Source organism: Symphalangus syndactylus, chromosome 19, assembly GCF_028878055.3.
Source record: "Symphalangus syndactylus isolate Jambi chromosome 19, NHGRI_mSymSyn1-v2.1_pri, whole genome shotgun sequence".
Classification (NCBI taxonomy): Eukaryota; Metazoa; Chordata; class Mammalia; order Primates; family Hylobatidae; genus Symphalangus; species Symphalangus syndactylus.
Genome location: NC_072434.2, coordinates 50,229,140 through 50,241,840, shown reverse-complemented (window position 1 = coordinate 50,241,840; position 12,701 = coordinate 50,229,140). Strand labels below are relative to the sequence as shown.

Sequence of the window (12,701 nt, the reverse complement as noted above, 5' to 3'; positions counted from 1 at the left end):
TCAGCCTCCCAAAGTGCTGAGATTACAGGCGTGAGCCACTGCACCCAGCCCAGTAAAAAATTTTTATGTTAGAAGAGTTACTAAAAATGGAACAGAAAGGGAAAAAAAAATCTATGAGTGAAAGATAGTAAGTAAAAAATTTTTGAGATGAGTTGGTTATTCTAAATCACCCAAACCACCCATTGGCATGCATTAACTACACATTCATGTCAGGTACAAAGTACATTAAGGTCACCTTAACTCTCACACAGCATATCAGAAGACAAATTCTTTTTTTTTTTTTTTTTTGAGACGGAGTCTCGCTCTGTCACCCAGGCTGGAGTGCAGTGGCGCGATCTCGGCTCACTGCAAGCTCCGCCTCCCGGGTTCATGCCATTCTCCCGCCTCAGCCTCTCCAAGTAGCTGGGACTACAGGTGCCAGCCACCACACCCGGCTAATTTTTTGTATTTTTAGTAGAGACGGGGTTTCACCGTGGTCTCAATCTCCTGACCTCGTGATCCGCCCGCCTCGGCCTCCCAAAGTGCTGGGATTACAAGCGTGAGCCACTGCGCCCGGCCTGACAAATTCTTTCAATAAAGATAAGTATCTGGACACTTTCTATGCAATTTTTACAATTTTTTTTAAAAAAAGTGTCACCTCAGCCTCCTGAGTAGCTGGGATTACAGGTGTGTGCCACCTTGCTCGGCTAATTTTTACAATTTAGATACAAAATTATTTTAGGATTCTCTGGTGATGCCTATATGCACATTACAAGTAAGTAAATATCTCTGAATTCTCTTTAAGCCTAATCTGCTTTATATTATTTTTCCTATACTGAAAAAGCAAAAGGGCATATAAAATAAGCCAGAAATGCCACACATAATTAAACAAAATGGGAAGCTCTAATCTTTAATTTACCAGTTTTATAATACCACAAAAAAAAAAAGTATAGTGACGAAAAATATCCCTACATTTTTGTCCAAAAACATGACAAGTTTTAAAGAAAAATGTATTTGGAGCTAAAGAAAGTTGAGGCTTCTAATTTAAAAACATTTTTTCAGTTACTTTATTTCAAAATTTAACACACATAAAAATTAACTGATTTCTACAGCAAATTGATCCATTTATACAGATTAAATGATTCAACTAAAATTCTGATTAAAACCATAAGTAAGCCAATGGAACAACATAATAATAGTAAATTTTGACTTAAGTAATAAAGGCACTGCATGAAAAATAAAAAAAAGAACCTAAGAAAATTACTTAAAAATTTGTAACTTTTTTTCAAAACATGTCATACACATATATACATATACATTCCTACTTTTTATTTATTTTTAGTTTTTTTGAGACAGGGTCTCACTCCATTACCCAGACTGGAATACAGTGGTGCGACCATGGCTCACTGCAGCTTCTGTCTCCTGGGCTCAAGCGATCCTTCCACCTCAGTCTCCTGAGTAGCTGGGACTACAGAAGCATGCCACCACACCCAGCTAATTTTTTGTACTTTTTGTAGAGATGGGGTTTTGCCATGCTGCCCAGACTGGTCTTGAACTCCTGGGCTCAAGTGATCTACCTGTCTCAGCCTCTCAAAGTGCTGAGATTACCGGTGTGACCTGTAATATTAATATGCTGCTATTCTGGCTGTCCTCCTCTCAGAGGTTTCCAGTTTAAAACAGTATTCCAATTTTTCAATATTGCGGCCCTTTAAATATTTGAAGATAACAATTAGGACTTGTTCCCTTTAGTTAAACTTTCCAGTTTTCAATCTTCATATGACAGTAATTTCTACTCTGTTGGCATTTTATTAGTTTTTCAATGCCATCCTTTAAAGTGTGATATCCCAGATATAACCATAATACTGTTGATGTGATCTGACCAATGAAGGTGTGTTGCTGGGCTCAATGTCACCTTGAATCTGAACACTGAATTTTATTAAGGTAGCTTAAAACTAACCTACCTCTTTTTATTATACTTTCTCATGACATTTGGTTCAAGGAAAAATAATTAATGGGTGTTTACTATGTTAGCCACTGTTCATCTTCAGTAATAGGAAAGCAAAAATAAGTTAGACTTGCTTCCCAAGAGAGTAAAAAATGTATTCAAATAGTTACAAAACAAAGGGATATATGCTATACTAAAAAGGGGTATAAGGAAAGATTAATCTTGTTGCAAGTAAGTCACAACAGAAGTAACCCATAGGGTTCTACTCAAAATAAATGGCCAAGTGGACAGGGAAGGGAAGGAAGGAACACTGTGATGGAGGGTCAGGGGAAGGCAGATACAAACATTAGGGAAAGCGTTCATCCATTCAAATACTTATTGAGCACTTACTATGTGTCAGCAAACTGTTCTAGATATTTATGATAAATCTGTGAACAGGCTGGGCGCGGTGGCTCACGCCTGTAATCCCAGCACTTTGGGAGGCCGAGGCGGGCGGATCACGAGGTCAGGAGATCGAGACCATCCTGGCTAACATGGTGAAACCCCATTTCTACTAAAAATACAAAAAATTAGCCGGGCGCTGTGGCGGGTGCCTGTAGTCCCAGCTGCTCAGGAGCCTGAGGCAGGAGAATGGCGTGAACCCGGGAGGCGGAGCTTGCAGTGAGCCGAGATCCCGTCACTGCACCCCAGCCTGGGCGACAGAGCAAGACTCCGTCTCAAAAAAATTCTGTGAACAAAAGGGACAAAGACGATGGTCAGGGTAAGTTTCATCTGAGTAAAGACTGAAGGAGATGGGAGACTTATTCATGTGAATCCCTGAGCGACGTGCATCCCAGGCAGAGGAAAAGAGCCAGTGCAAAGATCCGAAGGCTAAAGCCTACCAAGTGTGTTTGAGGAACAGGAAGGTAAGCAGTGTGGTTGGAGCAGAGTAAGCAAACAGGTAGAATTGGATGAGATAAGGTTAGAGAAGTAACTACAAGGAGTTACTGGTTATTTAAAAATAAATGTTTGTGTGCAGAATGGAGTGGAGGAGAGAGCATCGGGATGAGGCTAGAAGAGAAAGAAAGGCTGAGAATTTGACTATTTTCAACTTAGACTCCCTCTAGTGTCAAACTACTATGGAAGTATGCTTCATGGAAGCACAGTCACATTGCTTCGCCTGCAGGAAAAACTCACTTCATCTTTATTTCTTCTTCAGAGCTTTGGACCACAGGATGATACCTGTTTTTCTTTTGAATTAAAAAAAAAACAAAAACAAAAAACTTTCCTATAAACTAGCCTGTTTTTCTAGCATTACCTTTCTTTACTGTTATGAATCCTTTCTGAACTTTCTATCACTCCTCACAATACAGCTTATTCTTCCTTAGCAATTCTACTTACTGCTTCCACAATCCTCTGGGTGATGAAACTATGTCCGGGACAAAGAAATCCATCTACCATGTTTCTAAATGGTTCAAACCTCTTATGACAAATATATCATAAATCTATTTTAGTTTTGTTGTCTTTATTTAGCAAGAAACATTCCGTTGGACTAGCCGTATATTTCCACAGTGACATCATTTCTCTAACTTCTTTTATCCTCTCTCACTATGCTTCCTTTAAGTTAACTGATTTCCATATAGGCATATCAGTATTTCACACAATGGTGATCTCTCTTTCCTTCTACTAGGTTTATTACTCTTAAAGAGCATTTACCAGTTCACTTCTAGTTGCAGATCTCAACTTGGAAATACAAAACCTCTTAGATTTTATTAACTAAATAGTGTTAAGATTTCTAATGGTAATGATGATTAAATCATATTAACAACAAAAATAACTTTCAACATTTTTTGAGTACTTACTATGTGCTAGACACTGGTTAACCACTTTACATGTATTATATCAACTCTTATCACAATTTTATGTGATAGATTCCATTATTTTCACCCTCATTTTATAGAGGAGGAAAAGTATCTTGCCCAAGGTCACACTGTTAGTAAGTGGTGGAGTGGGAAGTTAAACTCTAATATATTTGACACCCGACTCTAAGTTTTGTTTTTTTTTTTTTTTTGAGACAAAGTCTCACTCTTGTTGCCCAGGCTGGAGAGCAATGGTGCAATCTTAGCTCACCCCAACCTCCGCCTCCCGGGTTCAACTGATTCTCCTGCCTCAGCCTCCCAAGTAGCTGGGATTACCACCATGTCCGGCTAATTTTGTGTTTTTAGTACCGACAGGGTTTCTCCATGTTGGTCAGGCTTGGGTGATTCACCTGCCTCAGCCTCCCAAAGTGCTGGGATTACAGGCATGAGCCACCACGCTCGGCCTCAAGCTCTTAATGAAGCTTTATGTTCCCCATATTCTATATATACTGGTATAAACACCAGGACATTAGAATAACCCCTGAACTATCGTCCACTTCTCTGGTGTTTTCTTGAGAATTCTTACAAATTTCCTCAAGAAATTCTTTTGAGGATTACCTCCTTCCCTATGTTGTTTTCCTCTATATTTGATCCTCTACTGCAATTATTTTTGCATGCTTGCATATCCTTTATACTTCAGCATAAAAATCAGGTTGATGGCTTACTGACAAAACACATTCTTCCAAGATAAATTGTACTCCATTTCTTATCAGAAGGACATATCTGACCATTTTATGTCCCAGTCCCAAAAAAAGAAACCACATCTAATATCATCTACATAGTAAATATTTGCTGTCCATATTTTTCTTTCTTTTTAAAAGACAGGGTCTTACTCTTGTCACCCAGGCTAGAGTGCAATGGTGTGATCATAGTTCACGGTAACCTCGAACTCTTGGGCTTAAGTGATCTTCCAGCTTCAGTCTCCCAAGTAGCTAGGACCACAGGTGCACACCACCATGCCTAGCTAATTTTTTTTTTTTTTTTTTGGTAGAGATGAGATCTCACAGTGTTGCCCAGACTGGTTTCAAACTTCAGGCCTCAAGCGATCCTCCCGCCTTGGCCTCCCAAAATGTTGGGATTACAGGTGTGAGCCACCATGCTGGGCTTTCATATCTTTCTTTTTCTTCTCAAAAGTAGCATAAGGGGCAGAAAAAAATCAGTGGTATGGGATATATTATCAGGTGCTCAGTTACGGGTCTATACCAGTCATCAGGGAGTCACTAACTACCAGAAAGTGTCTCCTCTTAGAGATATTAAGATTCTTTCCATTTACTATGTTTTCCTTAACTTTCTTCATATCTAACTTTACCTTTCTGAGGTAAAGGCTCATGGATGTTTTATACCTACAATGTTCTGATTTCTTTTTTTTTTTTTTTTTTTTTGAGATAGGGTCTCGTTCTGTTGCCCAGGCTGGAGCATAGTAGCATGGTCTCGGCTCACTGCAAACTCTACCTCCCCGGCTCAAGCAATCCTCCCACCTCAGCCTTCCAAGTAGCTGAGACCACAGGTACATGCCCCGGCAATTTTTTTTTTCTTTTTTGGTAGAGACATGGGTTTTGCCATGTTGACCATGCTGGTCTTGAACTCCTGAACTAAAGCGATCCTCCCACCTTGGCCTCCCAAAGTGCTAGGATTACAAGTGTGGGCCACTGTGCCTGACCTGTTCTACTTTCTTCTTTAGAGTGTCACATTTACCCACTCGACTACCCGAAAGTACTTGTTTTCACTATGCTCTGTTCTTGAATTTTTATTTCATTTCCTTCTTTCAGAGTTGATCCCCCTGCTCATTATAATTTGCTGTTTCTAATCCTGTTCTATCTTTTAACTGCTTGGATGTGTTACTTTATCTCACTCAGCTTTAGTGTGGATTGAAGAAAATAAAAATCCAACAGAAGCCACTGAGCCAGAACTATGGCCAGTATTTCCGAACATATAAAAACCAAAATACTGGCTCACATTCATGTCCATTCAGTCCAATAATGAGAGTTAAGATATAGTCAATTTGCATGTGTCAATCTCAAAAGTTAGGGTAATCTATATTTCCTTAGTGATCTAGTAGAGATCTTCTCTAGCCTTTCCAGAAAATGTAAGATATACTGTACTAGAGTAGTGGTGTTCTTTAAAGAAATATGTTGTGATCTTTGAATGGAAAAAAAAAGTATCACATGACTATGTTATCACTGGGGATTGATTTTTCTGAAAAATTTAAACTTCTATTAGTGTACTTTTGAATACAAATTCGTCACTATTTGATAACTGAACAAACTTTTCTTTTTTAACCCTAACCCTAAGATAGGGTCTCACTCTGTCATCCAGGCTAGAGTGCAGTGGTACCATCATAGCTCACTGCAGCCTTGATGCCTGGGCTGAAGCAATCCTCCTGCCTCTGCCTCCCGAGTAGCTGGGAGTACATACACACAACACCATACCTGGCCAATTTTTCTAATTTTCTGTAGAGATGGTCTCACTATGTTTCCAGGCTGGTACAAACATAATTACAAAAAAATATATATATATATACATACATAATATAGAAAGTGGTTTTAAAATTTTTCATACAGAAATTTAACAGTTCTCTTTCTGCTAAAAATAATTAAATATGCATCATAAAAAAAGAAGTGCTCAAAATATGCTTTTAGGCTAGGCATGGTGGCTCATTCCTATAATCCTAGGACTTTGGGAGGCTGAGGCAGGTGGATCGCTTGGGGCCAGGAGTTTGAGATCAACCTGAGCAACATGGCACAACCCCGTCTCTACAAAAATGCAAAAAATCAGCTGGTGGCATGCGCCTACAGTCCTAGCTACTCGGGAGTCTGAGGTGGGAAGATCACCTGAACCCAGGAGGTCAAGGCTGCAGTGAGCTGTGATCGTGCCACTGCACTCCAGTCTGAATTACAGAGTGAGACCCCATCTCATAAACAAAAATTTTAAAAGACAACAAACGTGCTTTTACTTTCTACTATTTCGAGGGAAAAGTAAAAATAAAAGTGAACACTAAACAGCCATTAAAGAACTGAAGCTACCAGAGAAGATAACAGCCACATGACTCCTGAAAGGTTCGTGATTTATTATTTTGCATGGTAAAGACTTTACCAAAATACTAAGTTATAGAGTTATCTTTCACACACACACACACACACACACACACACACACACACACACACACCCCTCTAAAAAGCTGTGCCAACTCAAATAATTTGCACTAAATCAAGGAGCACAATAAAAAAATGAAACATGTGACTAATATATAAGCCCAGATGGGGTTTTCCTATAAGTTGGGGAGCAAGTTATCAATTCAAAGAGCCTTTCTACAATGTACAGATTATCCTTACTGGACTTCAATCCAGTGAGAGCTCTACCAGAATACTAGAAAATTAGCTAGGAAACATCGCTTTTAGAAAAAACAAAACTACTGAAGTTTTCATCAAGTCAAAAAGAAAAATATCCACAAGATAGAACTTACCACAATAGACAATAGTAAAAGTGGGGAGTAGGGTCAGCAACCAGGGACAAGAGAGAAGAGAAAACAGAAAGCATTTTAATTACAGAAATTTCAAAACAAATAAGCAGCAAATGGTAGAAAACACATTTTTTAAATGCAGGCATCCATTTAAGTTTTACAAAGGAAAAGCAAAAAACAAACGTGCAACAAATTTAGCAGCTACAAAGCTAAAGGTCCAGTAAAAGGTAGTGACAAATATATAAACAAGAAAATAAAGTCTGTGAGACTTTTACCATGCAATAAACATGATGACAGAATGATATTAATGTCATAACCAGTGAAAATTATACCTTTCAGGGGTCGATTTAGCATCACGGAAACTAGTAATAAACTGCTCAGAGGTTTCAATATATTATTTTATGCCTAATTTTCAACTAATTCTATTTCATGTCAGGAAATTTATAAGGAGTTTTATCATTCATAGATAACCATGGCAAGTCTCTTTATGTATGTCTTAACTGAGCCATAGGAATGAGGATTATATTTTGAGTATTAATACAGTCATATACATTTAATCTGGAGAATTAAGGTAGATTTATAAAAGGACTGGCTTCATCTAAAGAAAAACAAGATGTGGGTACTATTTCAGAAATGGAGGAAAACTCAGTAGTAATATTTATTCCCAAGGTTTTCTATTTGGGTCTTAAAACAAGGATTGCAATGCAAACCCAAAAAGAGAAGCCTAAGCTGTTCGATCAACATAAATCTGACAACAAGTGAGAGGCAAAGCACACAACTTTACAAATATATCTAGCTTTAAATAAACCTGACTTATTACTACCTTGCTTTACCTCATCAAAATAAATTAGGGCATATTTTATAGAATTAATTCCTTTGCAGAAACATTTAAAATAATGGTAATTCTTCCTGGCATTTTTTTCAGGTAAGATTGTATTTACATATAACTTTTTGTAAGTCTTAACTACTACATAAAAGGAAGCATATGTAGTCTTATCAAACAATATATCAAATGCTGTCAGAATATGAGGTCAAATTAAATTATAAGTTCTCTTAATTTCTTTATCCCTCTCCCCAACAAAATTTAAATGACAAAAGTGAATTTCTTTCCTCAGTAGTGCTCATAGTCAAGGTGAAGTGACTAAGATCAAATTAACACAGTATCTCATCAATTCTAAAATGTACTTTTTTTGCTCACATTTTAATGTTTTTGTAGTTGGTATTCATCTTTCAACTAATAGGATATCCTGGTTTAATACACAGGGATTTTTTTTTTTCCTTTCTTAAAGGCATATAAAATACTAGTATGTTTTGTAACTGACGCCATCTGAGATCAGATGAAATAGAGTATTTTTTATTTACACCTCTGAGCAATAACACATAAATCGACCTCTGTAAAATGAGGTGAAACGATATGGTTAAAAAAAGAAATCTGTGTATAAATGTTGATGAGAGAAATGCTTCAAAGGGTAAAAACTAAAGTGATGACAAAGTGGCTCATTTACCAAAGAATCTCATTAGTGTAACATGGATTTCCATGCACTGCCTACGACCTCATAATAAGATATTTCTTAAAATAACTTACAATATTTTAACAAAATTTCTTTGGTTAATGAATTCAGTTGATAGCAGATAGCAACAGAATGCCCACAGCTAGCACATGTGGGCAAAGCATTGGCATAAGAAATCTGATAAAATCAATCTATTAGTGTCTTTAACTAACTAAAACATTACCTACCTCCCAGCCAGTACTCTGTATAATAAAAAGTAAAAAAGGGCAAGTCATAAAAAAACTGTTTAAAAGAACAAAAAAGGCCAAAGGCACCATATACCATAAATTCTTCTCCACAAATAGAAGACAGCAGGATATTTTAAACAGCATATTCATTTACTTAAGACCTGCAATAATTTCATAAATTGCTTGGTCAAAACCCAGTGGCTAAAATTTTGCCTTTTAAAAACTTTAAGAGAAAGTACAAATTTTAGGGAAAGAGAGCCAGCAGCTTGTACCATTTACATGTTTAAGTGAGATCTCTAACTAAGGTGAGCTGCACTTCACTAAGTATCCAGGATAAATTAAAATACAAACTGCAACTCTGCTCAAATGCCAATAACACAAATAGCTAAAAGTTTCTCAGAAACGACTAGCTCTAAATGTTCCAGACCTAACATTTATAATTTGCAATTTACAGCTCTAGAAACTGGCTTGAGGTTCCTGTGATAGTATATGTACAACTGATTATTAAAAGACCTACCTGTTACGGTCATGAAACCTAATCAATATTTTGCGACTTTAACATTTTAATAGATGACAATAAAATCCTGACTTAACAGGATAGCAGCCCTATTTTTAGACTGTCAAAGGCTTTTCAGATTAATCAGTTCATTTAGAACAGCATAATTCATTGCAAAAAAGAAGAGGTCAAGCCGACAGGTAACAAAGTAGGACTAATACTGAATACAAAAGTGGATAGTCATACTCCACCTCCTTTGACACCGGCAGCAATAGGTAACAGTAGGGTAGCACGGGGAAGGGAACAGAAAAGTGGAGGAGGAGGAGACTCGATGGGATATTTTGCAGTATTTCAGTGAAGCCAAGGATTTAGTTTCAAAGAAATCAACTGCTAGTAATGTACTTCATTTCAAAACTAAGTTTGATTCTAACTTTAGTGATAATATGTAGATTCCATAATGAACTATAAAGATTAATTAAATACTATTAGAATTAAATATACATTAAGACAACCATTTTATTCATTATTTTCACAAAATAATGTTTTTGTATTAGAAATATATCAAAGGATGATTGAATGTAAACATCTAGGAAAAATAAAGTTCAGTTGCAGTCATTAAAAATATTAGTAGTTTAATTATTAAAGTTTCACATCATTTAATTTAAAAGGCTGAAATATAAAAACTTTATTTTCACAGCAAAGGAATAGATATCAATTTTAAAATGAGATTCACAACTATGATCTACCTTGTGAAACAGAAAATCACAATTTTTAACTTGCTAATTAATAATTCAAAAATAAAAAAAAAGCTATGCAGAAAGTTTATGATGATCACCATTTACTTTAGGTGAATTCATTTTTATTGCTAATGAGCTTTGCTTTGGCCATGAACTATCATTTTGACCGCTCATTTGTAGTCTGATTAAAATGGTCATTTCACGGGATCCAGTTTGACATCAGTGCAAAACAACATTAATGCTTTCAGACAGTTTTTTCCCTTTATAGTGAAGCTAGAAATTGGAATCATTACCTGATGAACAATTTTGCTGAATGCTTCTTGAAGTTTACCATGAATTGTGGATAGTTTCTTTGCATCCCGATTAGCTTCATGAATAGGAATAAGTACTTTGTAAACCTCATTAACTGCTTCATACATGCCAGCCTATAAGAAAAAATTTTATAAGTTGTTGCTTTCTTTTACATCAATAAGAAAGTAAAGTAATTATATGAATTCGCAATATTTCTATTAAGATAATACACTGAGGCCGGACGCAGTGGCTCATGCCTGTAATCCCAGCACTTTGGGAGGCTGAGGCAGGTGGATCACGATGTCAGGAGATCAAGACCACCCTGGATAGCACGGTGAAACCCTGTCTCTACTAAAAATACAAAAAATTGGCCCGGCGTGGTGGAGGGCGCCTGTAGTCCCAGCTACTTGGGAGGCTGAGGCAGGAGAATGGCGTGAACCTGGGAGGCAGAGCGTGAAGTGAGCCGAGACCGCGCCACTGCACTCCAGCCTGGGCAACAGAGGGAGACTCCCTCTTGGGAAAAAAAAATAAATAATAGTACCACTGAAGTTTTTCCAATAGGAAATAAAAACAAATACTACTAATTTTTAACTGTATTAAGGCTTAATAAAAGAATTTTCCAATGTATCTTCTCCTCTGGATAAATGGGTATGTATGGAGATATGTGTATGTGTGTGTGTATATTAATATATATACATACACATATGTGCATATTTATATTTCTACAATTTGAATTGGGCATTTTCCTTTTATCTGCCCAATAATTACTTCACTAAGGTTAATGTGTGTATGTATACTTATCTATGCTTATAATCTTTTGCAAAAACTAATTCTGAGCAGAAGAAAAAGAAATTTAATATTACACTGGTCACAGATACCCAATTCTCCTATAATGGCCTCCTGGGACATAAAAATCATTTACTTTTCCAAAATATTAAGCTGACGAAGGCAATCTCCTATTGTAAATCTCCTATGGAAAAATCACAAATCTTTAACAAAGCATAGAAAGTTCTGAGCCACCAGATTTCCTTCCACTGTGGGCTAGTTGGCCAGTGGTTGCTATGGTTATAATCACATCATCAGAGTGAGAGACAAGATGTGTTTGTATTGGTCTTCTATCCCTTATCCTTTTTTTTTTTTTTTTTTTAAATAATAAGAGACAGGGTCTTGTTCTCTTGTTTAGGTTGGAGTGCAGTGGTGTGATCATAGCTCACTACAGCCTTGAACTCCTGGTCTCAAGCAATCCTCCCACCCCAGCCTCCTAAGTAGCTAGGACTACAGGTGCTCACCACCATGCCCAGCTAATTTTTTCATTTTTTGTAGAGATGAGCGTCTTGTTACATTGAGCGGGCTGGTTTCAAACTCCTGGCCTCAAGCAATCCTCCCACCTTGCACAGTAATCCTAGGATTACTATGCAACCTCCCAAAGCACCGGAATGACAGGTGTGAGGCACTGGGCTTGACCCAGCCTTTATCTTTAATAATGGATTGGTGCTGTAGTAAGAGAAGAGAGAGATGTTTTCCAAAAGCCACTGAGTCCTCATCGCTTCACAGATCAGCAAACATATTTTCCCAAAGAAAAACACATGGTCCTTGTATTTCCCAGTAAGTTCGTAGGAGTATATTTAAACAATAATGTAGTTGTACTACTGAAACATGTTTAGTGTAACTAAAATACCCCGGTAATTATTTTAACTAAAATCAGATTAATTGAAAAAGAATAAAATTTACAATTGTATACAACTGCAAAAGAATTTTAATAATATAGGTTACTGTCCCCCAATCTAAATGCACTACTGTGAATTATTAAAATCACACACATACAAACACACAGTTATGTTAATTAAAACATTACACCAACAGCAAAAAAACCTTTCCCCCGCTAGCTTAGACAAGTGTAGGGATGGAATTGGAATGGTCAAGGTCCTTAGAGGCAAACATTTTAAAAGAGGATCGACACCTAATATTTTAACTCTGCAAAAACACTCTTAAGAGTCTCACAATTGCCAATAATGATGAAAATGATGGTAACAGTAAACACACTAGTACTTACTTGGAACCAGGCACTGTGATAAGCACTTTAAATACATGAATTTATTTAATTCTAAAAACATTCCTATGAGGTAGGTACTATTACTATTACTAATAGTAATCGGT

General features: G+C 36.8%; 1 protein-coding gene across 9 annotated transcripts in view; it reads right to left on the bottom strand.

The window, feature by feature from the left end:
* Positions 1-12,701, bottom strand: part of DOCK7 (dedicator of cytokinesis 7) — a 246,694-nt gene that overhangs the window by 19,231 nt on the left and 214,762 nt on the right. For 5 of the 9 annotated variants that reach the window (XM_055235422.2, XM_055235424.2, XM_055235417.2 and 2 more), the window contains 2 exons: positions 10,547-10,678; positions 9,021-9,035 (listed from right to left, as the gene is read on the bottom strand). In XM_055235422.2, the coding sequence (XP_055091397.1) occupies positions 9,021-9,035; positions 10,547-10,678 (147 nt within the window). The remainder of the gene's footprint in view (positions 1-9,020; positions 9,036-10,546; positions 10,679-12,701) is intronic. The other 4 variants (XM_055235423.2, XM_055235425.2, XM_055235418.2 and 1 more) reach the window with 1 other exon arrangement.